This window comes from Dermacentor andersoni, chromosome 5, assembly GCF_023375885.2.
Source record: "Dermacentor andersoni chromosome 5, qqDerAnde1_hic_scaffold, whole genome shotgun sequence".
Taxonomy (NCBI): domain Eukaryota; kingdom Metazoa; phylum Arthropoda; class Arachnida; order Ixodida; family Ixodidae; genus Dermacentor; species Dermacentor andersoni.
The window spans coordinates 93278907-93305072 of record NC_092818.1 but is presented as its reverse complement, the minus strand read 5'-3'; the positions used below and the strand labels follow the sequence as shown (position 1 = coordinate 93305072).

The 26166-nt window shown below is 45.9% G+C and overlaps 1 protein-coding gene across 1 annotated transcript in view; it reads right to left on the bottom strand.

Annotated features, from left to right (window-relative positions):
- The window catches only part of Nrx-IV (neurexin-4), a 78338-nt gene that overhangs the window by 13284 nt on the left and 38888 nt on the right, over window positions 1–26166 (bottom strand). The window contains exons 15-20 of the mRNA XM_050178181.3: window positions 23666–23986; window positions 14048–14218; window positions 12047–12268; window positions 7667–7903; window positions 6364–6537; window positions 2873–3006 (exon numbers count right to left, since the gene is read on the bottom strand). Coding sequence (XP_050034138.2) covers window positions 2873–3006; window positions 6364–6537; window positions 7667–7903; window positions 12047–12268; window positions 14048–14218; window positions 23666–23986 — 1259 coding nt within the window. The remainder of the gene's footprint in view (window positions 1–2872; window positions 3007–6363; window positions 6538–7666; window positions 7904–12046; window positions 12269–14047; window positions 14219–23665; window positions 23987–26166) is intronic.

The window sequence follows — 26166 nt, the reverse complement described above, 5'->3', positions numbered from 1 at the left end:
GGCCCCTTTAATACCTACTCTTGGAAACTGAGTATCCTAGCTGCAAGTACTCAGTTTTTGAGAACAATGTACCAACTAAGCTGCAAATGAATTCTTTTGGATCAATAAGTGTAGTTAATGTCGCCTGTTCATTTACACGTACCTTATGAGGATCTGACTTCTGTCCAGTGCTAAATGCTACCTTGTAGACATTAATAATAAGTGCCTTTTGTATAAGCATGTCTCTGGTTTCCTTCGCTCCCATAAGCACAATTCACCATGGTGAGCTGTACTACACTGTCTAGGATAAAAAGGCTGCTTCCAAGGCAAAAGTTGCAGCTGCAGTTTTCAAAGCCAGTACCTGTTATTATACTGTATTGCCCACCCAGTTCATTTTCTTCATTCACATGGTTAACTATTGTCCAGCTGGTAACTGCCAAGATAAAGGGCTCTGCCTGTATGTAGTATGTAGAGTGTTTTGTCGACCATTACCATTTGCTATTGCACCCGCACTTAGATTACCTTTTGCGAAAAATGGTTCAAAAATGTGCTTTTAGCACATAGCCATTAACTCATAAACTGGTAACACAGCACATAAATGTGGAGAATAATTCACACTGTCTTAAAAGCTAAGAGAGAAGGACTAAACAGCATGCCATTATTACCACCTGCCTCAAGGAAAGCAGCTGTTGCAACAGAGGTAGCATTTCAGTAGAGATTTTGCTTAATGTTAATCCGAAAAGCACTAGCTTCAATGAGCTCTTATATTTCAGTAACAGAAGTTCAGGTTCCTCTTCCCACATGTCACAGACAGCAACACAAAAGGAATTTAGGAAAGTGTGAGATCTTAACTGATTAGCAGCCATGATACAGTAAAACCTCGTTAAACCATACCTGCTTAAACAGTAGTTTCATTTTAAATGTAGTAAATTCAAATCGCCGACTCAGCGGCCATTGAAAATCATGTTTTGTATCCGCATAAATCGTACCAGCTTGTTGCGTACATATCGGTTAACACGTAGTGTTTCCACTTTTCGTCGCACAATCGCAGCGGTGTGTCATCTCCATCGAGCGGCCCTGCAGAACAACAAGCCTCATAAATCGGAACAGCCTCCAAGCACCCTGTGCGTTTGTGCGCGAAGCCAAATCAACATGAACATCATTTTGGCGCCGTGCTAGAGAGCCATGTGGCGTCGTGCAAAGAAGGAATTGCATGATGCCGAAGCTCGGATAAAGAAGACGCCGAATGCTCAGCATAGAAGAAAAATAGACATCGTTCATGCTATCGAACGTGACATGAAGAAGTCAGCGCTGGCACACGACAAGGATCTACTGTTGGCTACGGTGTGTGGCATTTAGAATGCGAGGAAGTTGCTCGGCAGTGCTGCTGCGACGGCGAAGAGATGTCGACTACAAGGTTCGACTTTTCGCCATCGTTGCCTCTGTTGTTGCCAAAGTGTCGACCAGCGACAGTGACGAGGATGACACGGAAAGCGACAGCACAGATGATTCAGGCCTGACAGCGGCAGAAGCTGCGCGTTACGTCAGCCTCATGAAAGCAATCGCCACGACGAGAACAGCACCCTGCAATGAAAAAGGCGCCCTGCGACTTCTGCAGCACTACCGCCTGCATGCACGAAGAACATGCAACCTCAATGAGAAATCTGCCATGCGAGTGCTTGGTGAGAAGAGGGGGCTGGCCGAAAAGCTGGCTCGCAGCTTCAGTAATACCAGTGAACACTTTTGATCACGATCAAGCCCGATCCGGATCGGAATTCTCGACTGCGATTGGCTGCCTCGAGCATCTTGCGCAAATGAGCCAATTATGACTGAGTTGACGACAGGCCGCTGTTGTCGCTGCTAGGCCGCCACAGCATCAAACGAAAATAACACTTTTGTTGTGCGAAGTGAATAAATACTGCATGTTTTTTCACCCTTTCATCGCAGTCTCTCCGAGTTCCGTTTCTGACAGGTAAGTGGGCGATCTCATGCTATTTCGGTTAAGCAGTACTGCCATTTAGTACAAACTTTTTCCGATCTCCAGCCAACTACGGTTTAACGAGGTTTCATCGTACAGGAAAATAAAGAGCTACCATAAACTTGATAATATGTGAAGGTTTCACTTTCCAATCTACTTTCTCAATGAAATTGCTATGAGATTGCAAATAGCAAGAGTGGATCATGTGCAAAAAAGAAGGGTGGGTTTCACATGCCCACGTTGAAGAGCTGTCTGCTACGTTGCGTCTGCTATATTGACACTAAGCAAAACCTGAGGTAGTGCACTGATCACAGAACACAAATAATAGTGTTCAGGCCATTAAAACGGCATGTGAGCATACACTCTCGAGGTCAACGGACTGCTCCGGAAAAGGCGAGGTTAACGAAACATGCACTACCAAACGCCATACAACTACTGTGCACATTTCTTGTCTTATCACGTGACAGTCCCTTGGAGTCGACATGCATGACCAACGAAGCTGGCCTACTCACTAACAGCACAGCCTACACACAACACTTGGATGTTTATCCTCAAGGCTGGTCCACAACTTGCCTTCTGTGCAGAAACGTGCTGACCTGGGTGGGACTGAGAGAGCCATGGTTAAGCTCTCTTGTCCAGTTTAAAAGTGTTGAATACTCAGATTTAGGCAGTCCCACTAGTGGAAAGTTGTTGCCCCATCTTACAAAATGTGAAGAAAATAAAGAACAAATCGCGGTTTTAATCCGCTTCACAGGATCCCTTTGAGTGCCTAATCTAAACCATGCTACACTTTACAGCTAACAAAAAGAAGCACTCAAATCTAGTCGGCTTTAACAGCCACTACGGCACAGTTGTGCACTGTATCGGAGACCACACAACAAGGTCAATGCACCAGCATGGAAAGCCACAACTTACGAATATCGTCAGCCTCTCTCCATTGTGGGTACGCTTGATCTGGACATCATGAATTTGACCCAAGGCGAAGTTCTCATTCTTGATGATGATCTCCTGACGTTCAAAGCCAAAGTCAAAGACCAGTCTCAAGTGACCTGGGCAAAAAGAGCACAGCAGTGAGGAAATAGCTGAAGATAATCACTGTGCGAGCCAAATTACAAATAACGGTACAGGTGAACCTCGATACTGTCACATTAGACTACGGCAAGAACTACAAAAATTAATCTAAAGGAAGGCCCAAGTTTCAAGCCGACAACTTCGCTGACAGGGTGTTGCTGTCGAAACTGTCCTTATCTAAGCTGTCCTCATCTTACACAGCAGTGTCACAGACTACATGCCGGCCAGCAACAATACTGCATGACGCAAATTGTGCTGTCAATGCACATGACATTACAATAAACACGAATGTAATAAAATTTTTGGGTATAATTTAGGAAACTCTGCTGCAAGAGAAGGCACAACCATGCTCTGCATAAAAAAGACATGTGTCTTCAGACTGCGCCCAGGTTGCGAAGGATGAAAGTACAGTTAAACCTTAATACAGTTAAACCTCGATATAATAAACTTCAATATAACGAAATTTCAATATCATGAAGTATTTAACATTTTATAGCTTCTTGTGCCTAGAACAGCCTGTATTAGAACCTCAATACAGTTAAACCTCGATATAACGAAGTAGGTAAAATCGGCAATTTGATTCGTTATATCGAAATTTCCCTGTATTGAAATTCAACCTTTTATGCAAATAAGTACAGTCGCTGATCGGTTCTTGTTACACGGAAAAGGGCTGCAGAATTTTTTGAATTATCGGGCGATTGAAAAAAGTGAATTCAAATGTCAGAACAATCCATTCTGATTAATTTAGGAGTCGGCGACAAATGATACGGTTTCATGCCACGTTGACGATATCTTCACATAGGCGGTATGAATTAACCAAAGCCAGCCATGCTCCACGTGCACTCTGCCCCCGCAACTGATAGCGTCGCCTGCACTGGGACGACGTTAACATGAGAAGCGCCTGCAGTGGGGAGCGAATGTTTCGTCTGCCTCTCACTCCAACGGGTCATCGAAACTCGAGATTACGCACCCTTTAATACTAAACGCGTGGGAAGACAGCTTACATGATGCCACACCCTCTCGGCATGGCCACTCTTTGCAAACGCTGCAGATTACCTCTAAAGCAGGGTGCACGACTGCATATGCACTCAGCCGAGCTTACAGCCATGTGCAGCCACGACCGAGAGGCGCACCAACTGTTTTAGAGTGAATCTGCCGGATGTGCAAAGAGTGGGTGTGCAGAGATGGTGTGGCATCACGTGTGCTGTCTTCCTGCACGTTTAGTAGTGGAAGTTGTGTTACCTGGAGTTTCAGAGACCAACTTTCATTACTTCTTGCCCATTGACCAGCATGTATATCGAACCTTAATATAATGAACTGTGTTTATGCACGATTTCTATGTAACCAAATTTCACTGCCACTGCAAAGGTATACCGAGGCAATAACTGGAAATTGCCGTGGAAGCAGATGGTCTAGCAAACGCACCTCAAAAATCGCATGCCGTGTGACAGAGAGTGGCAGCCGAAGCAGAGCAGTGTAGCAACAGGAATCTATTGCTTAAATGATATTGCGCGACAAAAAAAACGACACGGATGTGAGAGAAGACGACACACCAAGCGCAAACTTTCAACTAAGTTTATTGTGCCACTGCGTCAATATTATATATGGCAAGCAGCGTAGACCGCGCATGCGCTTACAAGAAAGTGAAGTGCGAATTCATGTAACATAGTTACGAGTCATGTGATGCCGCGTCCAAGAAACTTAATTCTTTTTCTGTGAGAGTCAGAGACGGGAAGATAACACACGTATCACCCAATTTCGCGATCATCTGCGCTTCAGATATTTCACGGATGAGCTGCGTGCTGCCACGGGAAACAATCGTGCATTGATCCTCAAGAGGTTTGCATCCATGATCGCGACAGTGGATCGCCAAGAAACCACCAGAGCCGTTTTTTACATTGTTGCTGTGTTCGCGGAGCCGATCATTGAGGCAACACCCAGTTTGTCCAATATATTTCTTCCCACATGAAAGCGGGAGGTTGTACACCACCCGGTGGACACACTCGACAAACTTTTTGCAGTGATGCACTTATCGGAAGGGATGGAATTTGGATCCGTCAGCCTGCAAAGCCTGCCGAGCTTGTTGGGAGCAGAAAAAACAACTCTTACATTCGCCCTTTGGGCTAGTTAGCTTAGCGTCTTAGCTTCCCGTCTCTGACTCTCACAGAAAAAGAATTAAGTTTCTTGGACGCGGCATCACATGACTCGTAACTATGTTCCGTGAATTCGCACTTCACTTTCTTGCAAGCGCATGCGCGGTCTACGCTGCCTGCCATGTATAAAATCGACGCAGTGGCACAATAAACTTAGTTGAAAGTTTGCGCTTGGTGTGTCGTCTTCTCTCACGTCCGTGTCGTTTTTTTGTCGTGCAATATCATTTAAGCAATGGATTACCAACTTGCCCGGAATGCTGCTCTCAACAAGAATCTCTTGCCATCATGTTCCGTATAAACTCAAAGCGCGATAAGATCCTATCGCGCCTCGAGATTTGATGCTGTAAGTGCATGGAAAGTGTGTGATGGCAAGCCAAAAAGGATGGTGGCTTCATGCACGCTGTCTTCCCATGTCACCAAACATGGGGAGGCGAGCAGGCAGTAATGTGATTAAGTGCATGCTAGGGGAGCCGGGGGGGGGGTGTTGTAAGGCAGGTAAGTGTGCATCTCTTCCTCTAACACAGTTGTGCGGTTGCGCATGGCTGTCAATATGCCTTATTATCGAAGTAATGTGCAGCGGGTGCAACTGCAGGGCGAGCCAAGATGGCCGTGGCTTTAAGTGCTCTGTCTTCCCATGCATTTATTGCTGGAGGCCATGTAACCTGGAGTTTCGGAGATATGGTGAAGCGAGAGACAGCCGATTCACTTTCCTCTGCATGCGCTCTTCATGATAGTGTCGTCCCACTGCAGGCAACACTATCAGCCGCTGCCGCAAAGTGGATGCAAAAGCTTCCTAGGCTTCACTTTAAATCGCCAATGTGAAGGTATTGTCGACATGGCACCTTTGGTTGCCGACACACGAGCTTAACAAAACTAAATTAAAGAATATTGATATTAGCTTTTTTGGACTGCTTGATAATTCGGAAAATTTCACAGTCCCTTCCGTGAAGAAAAATTCCATTGGCGACTGTACTTATCAGCACAAAAGGTTGAATTTCAATAAAACAAAAGTTCGATATAACGAAGCAAAGTGCCAATTTTACCAACTTCATTATACTAAGGTCTAACTGTAATGGTTTTCGTGTCGACAACATGTTGTCACGAGACTACAGCCTTTGGTCTTAACGGAAAGCTTTGCGCAGGGAAGTAGAAGAAAAGCTTGGCAGTCCTTGAGAATCGTACCGCTGGTTGACATCATGAGGTTCAGGTACTCTCCAGTGCGTGATGACATTCCGAAGATCATGCCGTGGTGCTCCGTAGTGGTGAAGCCCACACGTATGTATTCCTCCAAGGTGGACAGCGTTGTCTCAAAGTCGTAGCGTACAAAGTTGTCCGAACGCAGATTGACGCCAATCTCTGCACATAAAGGGCAATAAAATTTGGGTGTTGAGAAGTGCAATACATGCTCCAGTTTCTGGTCACATGACACTAGTGCAGTTTTCAGAAGCTACAGCAAACTGAGAAACTTTAACGGAACCAACATTTAGGTGCATTGGTGTATTGTTTCCTCAAGGTATGCGATACTGAGTTTACCATTCTGTATAAAGTAGTCTTGTCATGCTTGTTTATTCTTGAACTAGATCTAGCAGATTTTGCCTTATTTAGCATAGAAAATGCAGTTTTAGTTGATCGTGAACTTTATAATGATTCTTGCATGAAATATTAACTAATTTCTTGCAGATAAAAGAGAATGTTTAGCCAAATGAAGCAGGTTTTCAAAGTTGTGATACCAGCAAAATGCCAACATTGATTTCGAGTACCTACATCAAGTTGTACAGACTTTGAGAATACAATTCATAGTGCCTGTATTTAACGATTAAGTTATTGAGGTAACCATGCACACAAATACAGAACATTTCTTACTATGGAGCATTTCTTTCTAAAATGGAGTACTTTTTCTAAAGGCACTTGATAAGCCCTTTGCCATCATTGCAAACAGGTGCATTAAATTTGCCTTTCTTGTATAAGCGGTGTGACTACTATAACCAATACTTTCAGGGCTTAAAAATTTATCTTCAGTATAGACATTTTCATCAGGGAAAGTGACAAACCCCTCTCCAGACTGTGGCATGGCACATGCAGGCACATGCGGCAGCTTTGGCAATGCTTTTACAATGGTTTTGCAGCACGATGCCCAGAGGGCATTATGGCAATGCCCAGGGCATCCTTGTTGAAAAGAGCTATATTTGGTGTTATTTCCCAATAAAATTCCTAAAAACATTTTTAGTGGATTCTTACAAACTTCAGGCTGAGTCTGTCAGATTTCTAATGCTATTTTAGTGTAATCCTTGCAGAAAATTGTAAAAATTTTTAAAGATGCCCTGCATGTGTATGCATCGCCAAATGAATTAGACAAACGAAAGCTGCAACGATAGAAAAACGAATTCCACTGTACACAGCCATAACAAATCAAGTCGCAACATAAACACTGTGTTTTGCACTGAACTCGTTAGAGAGAAAGACGAAAGGGAAAAAGCAGCCCCACCGTCAGCACAGATGGGTCCCTTGAAAGGCGTCCACTGACAGTCGCACGTGTAGCCCGAGTAACCCTCGAGACAGGTTCCGCCGTTGAGGCATGGGTTGGAGGCACATTTGCCCACACAGCCCATAGACACTCCATACAGGCCTGCGGGCGCACGCGCCCTCAGGTTCAGGGGCTGCCCATTGACCAAGAAGGCCCGCAGGCAGCCCACATATCCCTCCTTGTAGTCCACGGTTGCACCTGCAAGCACAAGCCCGTGTCAGGGACACATGAGAATGAATTCACCAACAGGGTTCCTCATTATACTTCAACCAGCTAGGGCTCTTTCAACGTGCACGTAAATTGAAGCACACAAGTGTTTCTTGCTTTCTGTTCTCATCAAATGCAACTTCCGGAGCCAGGATTAGAACCTGTCACTTCACGCTCCACAGCACAATGCCATACCCACTAAGCCAGCACGTCGGGTGCCGCATGAGAATGCCAGCCTTGCGTGTGCATTCTAAAATGCTGGTGTCACGTGGTACTCTGTGTGCATTCAAGATTATTACCGTGGAAATTATTTAGGTTAAATTTAATTGGTAAATCCTCCCAATGCTCTGCATGTGTCATATTACCATGCGTCATTGTCTTACTTTTCGTTGTGGTTCATCCTCACCGGATTATCACTACCATCCAGTTGTTGCTCAACCAAAGATGTGCCTGCAGTAGTAACTTGTTTTTCTTTTAACGTTGTCGCCAACTCTATAGCAGAGCAGGCATGTCTTATCACATCATGTGTGTGTTGAAAGTAATGTTGTACCTTCTCGAACATATGCAAACACCAGCAATTTCTCTGGAATGCATAATGAGAAATGTATAAATGACGGACACAAATGACCCATGGGATTAGATACGACAATATGGAATGTTGTTTGTCTTTCTGAGCACAAGTTCGAGTGTTCGATTATTAGCTCACCGTTTTGGTAGTACAGTTAACCTTGATATAATGAAGTTGTCGATAGAACAAAGCATTTAACATTTTGTAACTTCTTGTCCATAGAACATCAGCCATGCATTTCAAACCTCAATACAACGAAGTGTGTTTATATATGCTTTCAATACAACAACATTTCCCTGCCGCTGCGAAGGAATACCGAAGCAGTAAATGAAAACTGCCACGGGTGCAGGTACAGCTGAACCTCGTAATAACGAAATCGGCGGGGAACGCGAAAAAATTTGCTTTTGCGAGAATTCGTTGTTGTGAAATGAGACACCACAGACAAGTGATTTGTAGCAGAACAAAACTTTACTGTCGAAATTCCGTCAGAACTTTACCGCCAAATTCCAAAACTCAACTGTCAAAGAACCACATTGCTGACAGTACAAAGCACGCCATATGCGTCGATCAGCAGTGGCAGCAGTGCTGTGGAGCAGTATTTCCGGTCAATTTCTTCACGAGACGCAATCATTTTTTGTGAGATTTTGCGTAACTCAGCACTGGACGCATGCAGCAGCATTTCTCCAGTGCACGCTGTCGCCTGTGAGCGCCGACGCGTCTTAGCGCCAAAGTGATCGTATCTGATACAGTCAAAACTAGCGATAACAAAATCCCAAGACTACAAAATTCTCGCGACAACGAAATATTTTCGGATTCCCAGCGAATCCGAAAACAATGCATTTCATACCTCTCGACAACGAAATGTCGCTGTACTACAATCCCGTATCAATGAAATTTCCTGGAATGCAGCCCCGCATATTACCTACTTGCGCAAGGCTAGCAGGCCCCAAAATGGGCTCAGATGCGATTGCTTTCCACTAAAATTGCATAAAATACAACCACACAACAACTTGAGTAATTAAGTACCCGATTAATTTATTTATTACTAATTAATTGATTAATTTGAATAGCCTCAGGGCCCAAAAAGGCATTACAGAGGGGGTGGGTACACTGTGTTGATACAATTGTAGTACTAACAGAAACAACATTGTTATATATGAAATAAGATAGAAAACTAATAATTAACTGAGCAGGTTATTCTAACAGAGGTCAATAATAAAGGTCTTCAATGACAATCCAGTAAGTATCACTATTGTAGATGTATAACAGAAAACTGAATCAACAAATAGCAACACAGGCTAATCTGAGAAGTGTTCAACGACGGTGGCCTTGAATAACTGTGCATCTTCAATGCTGGTGATGGTGCTGGGAAGGTGGTTTCATTCTGAACTAGTCTTGCATATAAATTAATCCTGAAACAGCACCAAATCGTGGGCAGCACCATTTTTGTTTACAAAAACAACCAAATGCCAGAACCTATCGCGCCGGAGACCCGTCATGGCCGCCATATTGTTTGTTGATCACCTGTTTGAAGCGGCAGCACGTTGCTACCGACATGTGACGACAGTTTTTGCTCACCTGTGCTGTGCGCAAAGTGTGCCTTGGCGTGAAAACTGCAGCAAGAACAAGTAAATCCACGTCACACCGACATAGAATTGTATATGGCGCTTGAGATGGTGCTCGCAGCATGGAGTGCCACGCATCGGACCGTGACTGAGCGATCATCCGGGAATACGCATTCCTTGCTTCAAGAAGGCTGGTTTTGGTGCCACTCGACAGGCATCGATGCATTGAATCTTAACGGGTGTTCGCCGGGGATACAAAAATATTTTGTTGTCGTGAGAATTTCATTGTTGTGGGATTTCATTATCGTGAGTTTCGACTGTAGACTGTGGGTGAATTACACGTGGCTGCTCGCAAATGCACTTTACAAATCATGCGCCGCACGACAGAGAACAGCCGCCCAAGCATAGCAACAATACCCTCTCATCGCAATGTTCCACACAAAGCCCACATGCAGTAAGATGCTATCGCACCCCTCAAGCCGTATGCCATGGGTGCGAGGGAAGGCACGCGAGAGTGAACCGAAAAGGATCGCGGGTCGATGTGCGCAGTCTTCCTATACGTGCTACGGGGGAGGGAAGTACGTGTCTCCTCTTCAAACCCAACTGTAGCTATGCATGGCTATCAGCCCGGCTGAGTGCATATACAACCCGCGCAATTTATCTTGAAGGTAATCTGTGACGAGTGCAAAGCAAAGATCGCCATGGCTTCATGTGCACTGTCCTGAGGGGTCTGTGACAAAGGTTGTGTAATCCGTAGCTTTGGAGACATGTAGAAGCGAGAGGCAAACAAAGTGTTTGCTCCCTTCTGCCTGCTCTCTTCATGATTCATCCCCCTGTGGGCTACACTATGAGTTGCGGTGGCGGAGTGGATGCAAAAGCTTCACAGGCTTCACCTTGTACCGCCAATGTGAAGATAATGTCGACATGGCATGAAATCGTATTTTTGGTTGCTGACTCACCAATTCAACAAAATTAAATTTTTTTTCTCGGTGAAATTTGTTTTTTTTTTTATGATTGCGCAATGATTGCACAACTTTGTGTTACGGTGCACACCTGACTGGAGAGAGTCGAGAATGTACCAGTAGGTCAATGTTGCTGAAAGTTTTAATGCTGCACATGTGGCCATCTCTGGACATTGACCTCTTTGATATGGTCACAAAGAACATCAAAATGAGATAGATTCAAGCAAACACTTTTGCAATGTGATCACTGCCTTTTCGCAAGAAGACTCGCCTACATCTTCCACCGCATTGGTCAAAGAGCACCTTACACAGACACTGAGAAATAAGATTGCGTGCCTTACATCCCTGAAGCAATACACAGGCTATGAGGGTCATCAAAATGGTTTTGAACACCTAAGGTTCTTTAAAAAAATTAAACTAAATTATGGGGTTTTACGTGCCAAAACCACTTTCTGATTATGAGGCACGTCATAGTGGAGGACTCCGGAAATTTCAACCACCTGGGGTTCTTTAATGTGCACCTAAATCTAAGTACACGGGTGTTTTCGCATTTCGCCCCCATCAAAATGCGCCCGCCGTGGCCGGGATTCGATCCCGCGACCTCGTGCTCAGCTGCCCAACACCATAGCCACTAAGCAACCACGGTGGGTGCCTAAGGTTCTTTAACATACACCTAAATCTAAGTAAAGGAGTGCTTACATTTCACCTCCATCGCAATGTGGTCGCAGCGAAGGTCTGAGAATGAACTAGCAATCCTGTGCTAGGTGACAGAATGCGGTACCCACTGAGCCACCATGGTATTTTATGCACAAACTGCACCCCTGAGAATGGGTGGTGAATGTACAAGTGGCCAAAAATGAAATGTGACAATGCTGCTGCACAGAAGTTTGCAGAGCATCAATCACTACACAACCTAGAACAATGTGTTTGTATGCACAATGTTGAGTAACAGCTTAACAATGGAAGGCCTACATATCACACCTATTCCCTCCAATTTCTTGCTACATCTGTGGCTATCTATGCGTGGCAGCACACTCACCGATGACAAGTTGGCCTGGAAGGTGGAGGGCATGTGACCGGTCGGGCTTCTCGCGCACCTCGGCGCTTTGGCTGCCGTCGATGACGATGCGTGCTTCCTTGCGGTTGCGCTCAACGTGCACTGAGTGCCACTCATTGTTACTCAGCTTGTAGGATGTTTCCACGCTGACCCCCTGCGGTCCTCCACCAGCAGTCTCATACAGCAGTTGAATCTGGTCACCCCCTGCACAAATCAGCCATTGATTCAATGCAAATGGTTTATATGCCCAGCTAGGATGAAAAGTCTTAACAGTGTACATTAGGGGTTTGCGAATCCTTGAAACTTTCAAATAATGAATCGAGTAGTGTTACAGTTGATTTCGCCTTTGCAATGAATAGTCACTATTCGTAAATATAAATGTTTTTCGAATAGTTATTGAATATTTCGAAGTGTCAACTGTGCGCAATCAAACATAAAAGTGAAACAAAAGTATGATAAACTGCATCCTCACAGGCACAGTCTAAGCATAAAACATAACTTCCACAGTGGAGCAAGCTACACCACTCGGGGAAATTACCTGCTACGGTGCAGTCCACTTCTAACCTTACTGCACATAATAACACATTGGTTATAACAATGGGCTTAGTGAAAAAAATGCAGTGTGCAGATAGTATACACTGCTGCGAACATCTCAGCCAAATTTTGCAGTCATGCGCAGCGTGCGAAGCTGACAAGCAGAGCGCAAAGTCACCACTTCCTCAAACCCTCTCTTTTCAACAAAAGCCTTCTACTTATTCTTTTCAGATGCTAAATTTCATCGTATAGCATATTCCTATATGTGGCTGATATTGGCCAACAGCTGACATGAATCAAGAAAGGTGTTTGTATCAGGGCGCTTGTTCCTATTGTTACTGTGTATATTTATTGATGCAGTCTAATAAACAGGCTGAAGTAAACGAAAATCTGCTTTCGAATTTCTATAAAAATTACATACTTTTGGAAGAAACTGACTATCGTCTGCTCATGCTCGGCTGCCACCGCCCTCGTGGGAATTGAACTTTGGCCAGACTGCTTATCAGGACTGGCGGGGCTCACTAATTTCGATTAGTTTTGCATAAGGTGTCATTCATGGTCACGCACAAATCTCACCCGATGACCGAGGACACTCGCTGCTGCAACACGAGCGACTCCTTCACACCTAGCCTCGGAAACTTGAGATAATGTGACCGCCAGCACTAGATGCGTGGGAACAACAAAATGTGCAAAAAGCGCCAACCGTCTTGGCTCGATTTTTGCACTTGCCGAAGATTACCTCCAAGATATGGCACGTGGCCCGCATATGGACACCCATGTGCCACACGCAGCTACAGCGCGGGTAGAAGAAAAGAGACGCACGTGCTAGGTAGAGAGGGCGAATAGGCGCGCGTCCCCTGCTTTTAGTAGCGTGCTTGGTCACGTTACCGTGTGCTCACCTCTTCCCCACCCACCTTGCACCGAAGAAATCATCAGCTCATGTGTTTCTCTTGAGCGCTCCGAGCTGCCACGTGCCCCGTGGCCTCCGCAAATTGTTACACGACAAATGGCGCAGTGGTGTCTCCTGCATACTGTGTGCCAGCACACGCGCTTTGACAGCGTTTTTGCTACTCAAACTTTTCATCTGGAAGGGCACCTACAAGTAACATTTTCCTCGGACAATGTTTTTACAGTTCTTTAGCTAGATTTACCAGCCATACAAGCTACCGGTACATGCTTAAAATGGCTGAAAACTTCGTTAAGTTGAGGAAAAAAAAGAAAGATACACAGTTTTCAATAGAACTAAGATTGAGAAATTAAAATAGTTTATTACATCGCGAATTTTATTAAATCGAGGTTCGTTACACAGAGGTTTGACTGTATCATATCCTCATATAAGGATCACATCCTCATAGCAGCAGGCCTTCTACATCCCATGGAAACAAAAATGTAAACAGCACGAGAGACTTCTACATCATCACTAAGGGTGAAAAACAGTGCTGGTCGTACCAATGAGTACCAGCTTGACATAGTCAGTTGGTCCCTTGCTATGCATGATGACCCCATTCTCCGCAGTCGTCTTGAAGTGGAAGTACACATCCCACGAGTGGCGCAGGTTGAGATGGGGCACCTCAATGGTGGAGTCCGTGAAACGGAACGTCACCACATCATCGAAAAGGGCTGCGGGGAAAAATGCCACACAGTGCATCAAGTCAGCAGTATGCAACATGCACTGAAGCTTCACAATCGCAGTCTTCTAATGGGGGACTCTCAACACAAAGTAATCAATTGCAAAGTTAAAAGCTGGCTCCAACCACAAAGTGCAAATGCAATTCTTGAAGTAATAGCGTTGTGGGCACATTTAACAAAGTGAATGGTTACAAAAGTAAGCTAAGGTGAAGAGCACGCTTTAAAAAAAAAACTTTTCTTTGAGTAATGCGACACCTCCAGTTCTAGCTTCAGGTGCACAAATTTTCAAAGAGAGTATCTGTGATTCCCTTCAGCCCTTCTTTGGTAATTAAGCATTATGTTAATTAAGCAATGAAAGAAAACTTAAGGGCCTTAAAGAAAGAGCATCAGCTACAAACATTGTTAAAGCTGCTTGAACGGCATTTAATAAGGCGTTGAAACATTCCAAATGGCATTATTTTCAACATATCCAACCAAAATTTTTAAAAGAATCACCTCAGAAGTTCTGGGACTTTATGAACCAGAAGAAAAAGTCTGCTCACGAGATACAACTCAATGGTGTTCGAATTGTTGACAAGGAGGCCACTGCGGAACATTTTAAGTTATATTTTCACAGCGTGTTTTCCATCCCTTCTGAAACGGTCAGTCACACCCCTGTATCGTGCTCTGATCTCGAAGGTATTGTATCACTACAAGGTGTTGTGGCTGCACTTTTTAACGTGAAGACTAAAGCATCACCTGGCCTTGAAGGTCTTCCAAATGTGTTCCTTCGTCACTATGTGGAAATGCTCGCCCCATTCCTTGCACGCATTTTTCGTGCATCCATATAATCTGCAGATCTACCGGCTGACTGGCGAATGGCGAATGGTACGTGTGACGCCCATTGAGAAGAAAGGTGACTCATCGCTGATTTCAAATTATCGTCCTATATCTCCAAGTTCTTCGAGCTGTAAGATGCTTGAACATGTTGTTGCTAATTACATAATCAAGTTTTTAACAGATAACATTCTCTCCTCTTATCAACACGGTTTTAGAAGGACTTTTCTACGGTCACACAACTAACCACAGTAATTCACAATTTTGCAGGTGTTATCGACAAGTCTGGTCAAACTGACGACATTTTTTTTTTACTTTCAAAAAGCGTCCAACCTTATTTCACATCAAAAGTTAACCTTCAAGCTAAAATACATTGGCCTCCTCGCTTTCATAATGAACTGGATTTCCGCCTACTTAGCAAACCGCACACAATCGGTTTATGTTAATGCTTACCACTCGTGTCATTTGCCAGTTACTTCCGGGGTACCACAAGGTAGCATACTAGGACCACTCTTATTTTTGATTTTTGTTAATGATATAGTTAGCGCTATTGCTGAACCAGTACAAATACGTTTGTTCACAGATGGCTGCATTTTGTTTCACGAGATTGCTTGCAAGGTGGATCAGGAACTTTTGAATACTAACCTTCTTTTTTTTTATTTATTTGAACCTCAAGGGTCCCTGGCGGGACATTACATGAGGGGTGGGCGCAAGAACGGCGGTTAACAATGAATGTTACATGAGAATCATGACGATGACATGGCTTCCTCGATGGCAGTCTTGAAATGGACTGGATCAGGGATTAGTGCTAAGTCACAGGGAAGGTCATTCGAGTCGCGAGCTGTGTGGACAAAAAATGATTTCTGAAATGTAGTTGTTCGGGAACAATACGGGATGACGCTGTTTGGATGGCCTGTGCGGGGTGTTCGACGTACTGGTAGGATGAGGTTGCTGTCACGGGGCGAACAATGGAAAAACCTGTGATAAAGGCAGAGACGTGAAATTCGGCGACGGGAAGCGAGAGAAGGAAGTTTTAGTTGCAACTTCAAGGCGGATATGCTAGGGTATCGCAAGTAGTTTGAAAGAATAAAGCGAGTGGCACGATTCTGAACAGATTCAAGGGCTGAGATAAGGTTAGACTGATGGGAGTCAGATATTGTGCAAGCGTATTCAAGTTTAGGTCGTACAAATGTTTTATAAGCTAGTAATTTTAAGGAAGAAGGTGTCATGTGCAGGTTACGTCGGAGATACCCAACTGCTCGATTGGATGAATTTATTATGTGGTTAATGTGGCAAGACCATGTTAAGTCACTAGCAAGGTTAATGCCAAGATACTTAAAAGAGTTAGTGGAAATAATGGCAGTATCGTTAATTTTATAAGTAGGCGGAGTATAATTTCGGCGGCGGTGAAAAGAAATTTGTATGGTCTTTGTAGTATTTAGGGACATTAGCCACTTAGTGCACCACTGCTGTATGTTATCCAGGTCATTTTGGAGGATGTAAGCATCCTCGGCGTTAGTTATGGGGCGGTAGAGTACGCAATCATCCGCGAAAAGGTGGATACTAGATGTTACTGTGGAAGGCAAGTCATTAATGTATATTAGAAAGAGCAAGGGGCCAGGAACTGTGCCTTGAGGTACTCCTGAAAGAACGTGTGAGTAGGATGATGAGAAGCCATTAGCGGAAACAAATTGCATGCGGTCAGTTAAAAAGCTTCAAATCCAGTTCAAGACACTAGGATGAATGTTTAACAGGGACATTTTAAGTAAAAGGCGGGAATGGGGTACTTTATCGAAAGCTTTCTCGAAATCTAGAAATAGTGCATCAGTTGGGATATTGCGGTCAAGATAGAAATGAATGTCATGCAGGAACAAAGCTAATTGGGTTTCGCATGAGTGGTCTTTCCGGAATCCGTGTTGGTTTGGATGAAAAAAGTTGGCCGATGTTAGGAATGTGGCAACATTAAATGACGTGTTCCATGATAACATTTACCTTCATAACATTTTTTCATGGTGTAAAGAATGGGATATGAAGCTGAATGAAGAAAGAACAGTATACATGCAGGTAACCAAAAAAAAAAGAGACATGGGTGTGCATTTCCCTATAGTCTTCCTACTCCTCCTCTTGTTGAAGTAAAGGAATATAAATATCTGGGTGTGACAATAACTAACAACCAAAGCTGAAATTCTCATGTCTCAAATGTATGTGCTGCATCATTTTGCAAGCTCTGTATTCTTCGTCATAAACTAAAACAAGCACCCCCAGAAACTAAGCTTCATGCATACAAATCACTCATCAGGCCGAAAATGGAATAAGCATGCACCGTCTGGTATCCACATAATAAACACAATATTAATGCACTGGAAAGGATTCAGCGGAAAGCAGTTAGGTTTATTTTTTGCAAGTACCATATAACTGACTCACCAGCAACTATCACGCGCAATCATGGTACGTATACAGACATTACAACTACAGCGGGAAATTCTAAGGATTAAATTTCTTTTTCTACTCAAAAATAAACTCTCGATCCATCCTGCTCCATATGCCCGACCATTAACCACAAGACAAACCAGACACCACCACTCTGAATCCTTAACTCCCTATCAAACAAGAACTAATGCCTTCAAATTTTCCTTTTCCCCCCATACTATTCAAGAATGGAACACACTACCATTATCATTCTTAAGCAGCACTTACTCAATTAATCTGATTAATTTTTTATCTGTTAATTTCACAACAGAGATGTCAGTGTTTTGTTTGTTTTCTTCTGCATGCATGTATGATTATTCTGTGAAATTTTACCACTCCTGCTCAGGCCCGCATGGGCCTGCAGTATCTTGTAAACAAATAAATAATAAATTATTACTGCTCCATACATAGCTTGTGGGGATGCGTGACTTTCACGCGTCCCCTGATATGTTGTTTTCCCACATAGCTCCTGTCTTCCGTAATCCGGCTTCGCCAGATGACTTGGTGCCAGCGGCAGTCGGTCTGGTTGAAGCGCAGTACGAGAGACGGCTCGAGTGTTGCTCTGCTAACGCCTCCTAACGGCGAGGTTACTTGGGCGCAAAAAGAAGAAGGCTCTTTCTCTTTGGCTCGGGATCGGCAAGCGGCGCAAACATTCTGCGCGTGCACCGATCCATGCTTCTGCGAGACTGTCTCGCGAGGCCTCGTTCGAACGCGCCACCGTTCGCGTGACCATATGTGCGAACAACCAGGCGTTGGTGTCCAGCATGGGGCGAACATATTCGCTCATTATCCGGCCGCAGTGAGTCGGACTTCCGCGATTTGTCACGCGCCCATCGGCATGTTTTGTGGATAGCAACTCGGCTAGCAGGCATTGATCTATGAAAGGTGCAATAAATGCCCTTGTGATTGTTTGCACTACTGTGTTGTTGTTCCTTTGTCCCAAGAGCATGGTTGAGAATCCCACAAGCTATATGCTAACTTGGTGCGTCTCTTTCATTCCAAGCTTCATTGTGACAATTTTTTCGGTGTCCTACATGCACGAGAAGACCTCATATCGTCTAATTTATGAGATGGAAGTGGTTAGATACCCAGATCCTATGATTCCCAAATTAATCTGAACTCGCCAAAGAAGATCTTGTCTTAAAAAAAAAAAAAAAAAAGAAAAAAAGAAAAAAAGAAGAGGGAAGGAGGAGAATTTTCTAACTGCATCTTTGCATAGTTGTTTTCGAGCACTATAAAGTGCTTCCAAAGGGCTTATCTTGTTTGGTTCGTCCCTTACGATTGCCCAACTCTAGATCAGAGAGCTGAAAGGCATTCCCAGTATTGTACTTGGAGCAGCCGAGAATTCTAGTCAATTTCCGGTCATGTCAACCCACCCGTTCCTGTGGTTGCGTTGGCCAATGGAAGACTCCTACTCCACTCACAACGACGAAAATTATTTCCACGTATGGCGCCACCTTTCCAATTCATACGCAGTCAGCAGCGGCGGCACTGCCCATGTTACTGAAATTTCCCCTTAGCATTTGCTTCCTTCCATCTTAGTGCTCTGAAAAGCAGCCGGCTGTTCAGTTGGTGCAAGATATCCCCTACTTGGACCTAGTGTGCCTCCGGAATTGATATGCTCAAATTTAGAAAATCACAGTGACCATACAAATGCTACTAATAACACAGTTAAACCTCGACATAACGAATTAGGTAAAATCTGCAATTTGCTTCATTATATCGAAATTTTGTGGTATAGAAATTCGGTATTTTATGCAAATAAGTACAGTCGCTGATAGTTTTCTTAGAAGGAAAGGGGTCGCAGAATTTTCCGAATGTTCGGGCAATCGAAAAAAGCATATTTGAATGAGAAAACAACTTATTTTGATGAATTTGGGAGTCGGCGATGAACAATACAGTTCTATGCCACATCGACAATATTGTTACAAAGGAATACGCAGACGAAAAGCTATGTACAAGTATATTTACAGGAAAATACGCTGCGCTTGGCCAAGAGGCAACAGCCCGCGCTAGCTTCTCATCGTCGTCGTCTTCGCACAGCTCGCCTTTTCGTGATCGCGCATATTGTTCCGTAGCACTACCCCCGGCTGCAAAAGCACCGTCCCGGAGTGACTAAAGATCGGACTCGGAAGCAGTGTAGTAGGCCTTGAGCCTACTGACATGCACGACATCGCTTGATGCCAGAAGAGAGGACGAGGTTGAACCCACAGGAGCAATTTCATAAGTCACAGGCGTCACCTGGCACAGTACGCGGTAGGGCCCTGTGTATCGCGAAAGGAGCTTCTCTGAAAGTCCGACGTGACGGGAGGGCGACCACAGGAGCATGAGCGCACCAGGCGAAAACTGTACGTCACGATGGCGGGTGTTGTAATGACACTGCTGAGTGGCTTGTGAGGCCGTCAGGCGAGCACGGGCAAGCTGGCGTGCATGGTCGGCGAGGGCGATGGCGTCGCGCGCATACTCGCTTGTTGAGATTGCAGCAGAAGGAAGTGCCGTGTCTAGGGGCAAGGTCGGTTCACGACTGTAGAGTAGATAAAATGGAGAAAATCCGGCGGTGTCGTGCCGGGAAGAATTGTACGCAAATGTTACGTAAGGAAGGGCAATGTCCTAGTCGTGGTGGTCTTTGGAAACGTACTTGGACAGCATATCGGTAAGAGTACGGTTTAACCGCTCTGTCAGGCCATTGGTTTGAGGATGGTATGAGGTAGTCAGTTTGTGTTGAATGGAGCAGGAACGCACAATGTCAGCGATAACTTTCAAGAGGTAGTTTCGACCACGGTCAGTAAGCAGCTGTCGCGGGGCGCCATGAAGCAAGATAATGTCACGCAAGAGAAAGTCCGCGACGTCAGTGGCGCAACTGGTAGGGAGAGCCCAAGTGATAGCGTATCGGGTGGCGTAATCAGTCGCGACGGCTACCCATTTGTTCCCAGAGGATGACGTGGGAAAGGGACCGAGCAGGTCTAATCCAACACGAAAGAACGGTTCCACAGGGACGGTGATCGGCTGGAGATGACCGGTAGGTAGCACCTGAGGTGTTTTCCGATGCTGGCAGGGATCACAGGCAGCAACATAGCGTCGAACGGAGCGAGCGAGACCAGTCCAATAGAAGCGGCGGCGGACGCGGTCGTACGTGCGGGTTACCCCAAGATGTTCTGCAGTGGGTGCGTCATGCATCTCAAAGAGCACAGTCTGTCGTAGCTGTTTTGGCACGACAAGAAGAAGATCAGAGCCGTCAGGGAGGAAGTTCCTTCGATACAGAATGCCGCCCTGGAGGACATATCAGCGAACGGATGCGTTGGTAGGTGTTGAGCGCAGACGCTCGATAAGTGCTCGCAGCGATATTTCTCGGTACTGCTCATCGGCGATGTTAGCGAAGGCAGACACAGAGAAAATGCCGTTGGCGCTACTACTGTCGGCGTCGTCAGGCTCGTCGACCGGGTAGCGAGACAGGCAGTCAGCGTCCTTGTGTAGACGGCCAGATTTATAGGTGACAGTATACGAATATTCTTGGAGGCGTAATGCCCAGCGACCAAGTCTTCCTGTAGGATCTTTCAGTGAGCATAACCAGCAAAGCGCGTGATGGTCTGTGACAACGGAAAAGGGTCGGCCATATTAGTATGGGCGGAATTTCGCAACCGCCCAAACTAGGGCCAGACACTCACGCTCAGCGATGGAATAGTTGCGCTCCGCGGGTGAGAGGAGCCTGCTAGAATAAGCGATAACACGGTCGTGGCCATGCTGGCGTTGTGCCAGTACTGCGCCAATTCCGTGACCGCTGGCATCAGTACGGACTTCGGTAGGCGCAGAAGGATCGAAATGGGCCAGAACGGGAGGTGTTGTGAGAATGTCGATTAGATGTGAGAATGCAGAGGCCTCGTTATCGCCCCACTGGAAAGGGGTGTCTTTTTTCAAAAGCTCGGTTAGTGGTCGTGGTATGGCCGCGAAATTTTTCACGAAACGGCAGAAGTACAAACAAAGGCCGATAAAGCTGCGCACATCCTTGACACACTTCGGAACAGGGAAGTGCGTAACAGCACGGATCTTGCCTGGGTCCGGTTGCACTCCGTTCGCGCCAACGAGATGTCCAAGGACAGTAATCTGGCGACAGCCGAATTGACACTTCGATGCGTTGAGTTGCAGACCGGCTCGACGAAAAACATCCAGGACTGCCGAGAGGCGCTTGAGGTGCGTAGCGAACGTTGGGGAGAATATGATAACGTCATCCAAGTAGCACAGGCACGTGGACCATTTGAAACCGTGAAGAAGGGAGTCCATCATGCGTTCAAAAGTGGCAGGGGCGTTACATAGACCGAACGGCATCACTTTGAATTGATAAAGACCGTCGGGTGTTACAAAAGCAGTCTTCTTGCGGTCGAGATCATCCACGGCAATCTGCCAGTAGCCGGAGCGAAGGTCAATAGAGGAGAAATAGCGAGCACCGTGGAGGCAGTCAAGGGCGTCATCAATCCGAGGTAGGGGATACACGTCCTTTTTGGTAACCCTGTTAAGGTGCCGATAGTCCACGCAAAAGCGCCATGAGCCATCCTTCTTTTTGACCAGTACAACAGGTGACGCCCATGGACTATATGATGGTTCAATAATGTTCTTGGCAAGCATTTTGCGAACTTCTGCGTGAATAACTTGACGCTCAGCTGGTGACACTCGATACGGGCGGCGATGAATAGGAGGGGCATCGCCGGTATTAATGTGATGTTTGACAGCTGTAGTTTGGGCCAAAGGACGATCGTTCAAGTAAAAAATATAGTGGTAGGAAAACAGAAGGCGGTAGAGTTCACGAGCGTGCTCGGGCGGCAAGTCGGGCACAATCATTTTCTGGAAGTCAGCGATGGTACAATTTGCCGACTGCGACGGTAGAGGAGCATCGGATGAAGTGTCTTCTATTGCAATGGATGCTACTGAGTGATCCGCGAATGAGCAAAGCTGGGCCAGAGACATCCCGCGTGGCAGCACTTGTGTCGTCAAGTTATTCACGCAGAAATTCGCAAAATGCTTGCCAAGAACATTATTGAACCATCATATAGTCCACGTAGCAATATCTTCACATCATCGGTATGAATTAAGCGAAGCCAGCCACCCTTTTGTGTGCACTATCTGCAGCTGATAGCGCCGCCCGCACTGGGACGATGCTATCATGAAAAGTGCCCGCAGCGAAGAGCGAATGCTTTGTCTGCCTCTCGCTCCAACCAGTCACTGAAACTCAAGGTTACACAATCACCAACAGTAAATGCGCAGGAAGAAAGCTAACATGACGCCACGCTGTCTCAGAACGTGGCAGATTACCTCTAAAAAGGGTACACGGCTCCGTATGGGCTTAGCCACGCTTACAGCCATGAGCAGCCACAGCCGAGACAAGCGCTAGAAATCGCGAAGCGCCAACTTGCGCCTCCCCACGCCTCTCGCGCGCGCTTGATCGTGTAAGAATTTCAGAACAGTTTGCAATGGCTGCCAGTAAGAACATACCACACTACATTGCCCCAGATACCAGGCTCCATGCTCAGGATGCGAATACTGTATATATTCAGTTTCTTCCGAGATCCTATGGCCCACAAACTTTTTACTCTGACTATACATGTGCTCGAAGCTTGGCAGAAGGCACCTCAGTCAAAAGATATTGTATACAATAACTTGTTACGTTAGTGTCACAGAATATTTACAGTGAGCACTAGTACCCTCTTGCTCGCATCTTTTCCGATTACTACTACAGCTAATACTTGTGTGTGTATAGCCTCATTCACATTTAATGACACTGTGCTTACCAACTGCTAAAGGATATGCTTGGCAATAATAAAAGAAAAATGACTGCCAAGCTGATGATGATGTTTACCCGACAGTGACAACATAAACCTGTCTAGCAAACAATCTAAAGTGAATACAGAGCACACAGCTCATTTACAGCATTGTTCCCATGCTACCAGCTAGCTGCGCAAGAGATGTTGTGACAAAATATCAGACGTGTGGTGTCGATGGTGTCACGGCAGACAGCCATAACACCGCACGCCTCATATTTTGTCGCAATGTTTCTTACTAGCTCACTCGTGCTTCATCACAGTAGGAAGTGTTACAGCCATAGTGTTGTGCTCTGTATGTACGCCACATACAACACAGCTTCAAAGCTGTCTGCGCACTCACAATCTCCTTGACACTCCAGTGGTCCAAGGGTGTACCGGCCACGCTTTCTGTCCTCCTGCATGGAGGCAGACCCGGTGTCACCAAAACGCAGCTGCCGCACAGGAAGGTAGTCCCGGTCGGTGAGCTCGCCACCATCCGACAGCCATTCCTCGATGCCCGCGTCACAGTTGCACCAGCGCTGGGGGTCCCGACAGGACCCGTAGAGGCCGCAGCGGCACTTGCGTGAGCCGGGGATGGATCCCCCCCAGTAGTCCATGCGCTGGTTGCTCCGGCTCACCCACCACCCATAAGGCGCGAACGTGTCGGGGGTCGTGTCTTGCACTGCATCCAGTAAAATGGCGGCATCTCCTTGAGACTGTTGCTCAGAGCCAGTGTGTACAGTACAAACTTGACATGGTACAAAAAAATTATGAGAAACTGAATATATATATTACTGTACCTGGAAAAAAAAATGATAAAGACAGAAGCATGTGTTTCAACTGAGATGTTTTCAATGCTACCCTCTGTAAGTAACATAAACAGCAGATATTCGAACCTTAGTATATGAAAAATACTGCTGTCAGAGCAATAAAATAATAAGAATTGGTGTACTATTACTCAGAATGTTGACTGTATATTTAAAAGAAAAAAAGAGGCTGATTTCTTCTGTAGGGGCATAAGAACAGCACTAATGGAAATTTTAATTAAGTATATTCGTGAAGTATTCTCAGGATTCCCAAAATATTTTCCATTGGCGTAATCACATAGTTGCTGAAAATTTGCACCAGCGGCAAAGTAAAATACACTTGGTTACTGCAATATTAGCTGTGTTTGTCTCGTTGAGCTCTAGTTCTCCAGGTGTCTGCACCCTGCACGCCACTCATGTCTGTACCTCTGCTCTGTGGGGATGCGCGATTCTCCCGCGGCCCCTGATATGTTGTTTTCCCCGCATGTCTTGTGTCTCCTGTAATGCGGCTTCTCTGCGTAGCTTAGTGCCGGTGGCGGTCAGTCTGGTTGCAGCGCATTACGAGATGGCACGAGTGTGGTGCTGTTAGCACCACCTAACGGTGGGGTTATTTGGGCGCAAAAGAAGAGAAAGCTCTTCCTCTTTGGCTCAAGGTCGGCAAGTGGCGCGGACGTTCCGCATATGCGCCAATCCATGCTTCTGTGAGATCGTCACGTGTGGCCTAGGAGCGGAACACCGAAATGAACGAACACGATCGTTTGAACACGCCACTGTTAGCATGGCCATACACGCGAATGACCAGGCGTTGGCGTCCAGTGTGGGGCGAACATATTCGCTCGCTATCCGGTTGCGGTGAGTCGGACTTCCTCGATTTGTCACGCACCCATCGGCATGTTCTATCGGCAAATAATTCGGCTGGCTATATATTAGTGTATAAAAGGCGCAATAAATACCCTTGGGACTGTTTACACTAATGTGCTGTCGTTCCTTTATCCTAAGAGCATGGGTGAAATCCCCACATCTGGTTGCCCAACGTGGACCTCTTGGGGCATCGGACAATAATTTTAAGTTTTGCTTCGTTCGAGACTTTTGTTTCAACTGAAGTGTAGGGCTAATGTGGATTTTAATCACTAGCATCGGTGGCGGGCTTTCTTGAGTGAGCCGACGGTTGCTGTAGTGTGTTTGAACTTTTCAACGTGCTAAGCCTTTTCACAAGTGATATTCCTCGGTACGAGAGCCACGGGGTCTGCATCCTGGGAGAGCCAGGCTTAGCGCCTGCGAAGCATTGGCAAGCCTGAAGTGAGTGAGTACGGAAGCCTCGTGGATGGTCCGAATTTCTTATGCAAATAGCTCCTTCTATCTCTCTGAGTCTGATGAAGTCACAGCTCTGGGAGCTGGGTGGCCGTGGGCCACGAGTGTTGCTATGGGCTGACTGGTATTGTGGCCTGGCACCGGGTGTGCCGACACCGTCTGGGATGGTGGGCGCCGTCAACTCGGATGCTGTGTGCCCCGAGCGAGGCAGGACCACCTCACAGAGCTGACCTCTCCTCACGGCTGCTTGTGTTGCGCCCATTTTAGGTGTTGTTTTCTGGATGCCAGTTGTTGTCAGGGTAGCGACGCTTTAAGCCTAAGGCTTTACGAAGCTGCCGGTTGCACGAGGAGAGACACAACCTGGTGGACCATGGCGTTGAGGTGTACTTTACGTCCCTCATTCTATTTAGCCTCGCAGAAATTGAAATTACTTGTTCGACTCAAGAAAGCAAGCTTTGTTCACGCGAACTTCGCATCTGAATAGCCGCCTGAAATTTTCCTAGCCAAATTGGATGTTGTTCCATGTGGGCGATACGCACGCAGAATTCCTCTCCCTTGCACTACTTTAGTGTTTGCTGAGTGCGTTGAGTGTACACTGCATGAGTGGAGTCACCCCTGGTTTGCTGTCACCTGCACATAGTCTGCGCTGCGGCCCCGGACTATGATCGAGCCACACAGGGCAATGGAGATGGTGTGGCCAGTTCGGCACAGCGACTTGGCAGCTGCTTGTGTCCGGCTCACAACC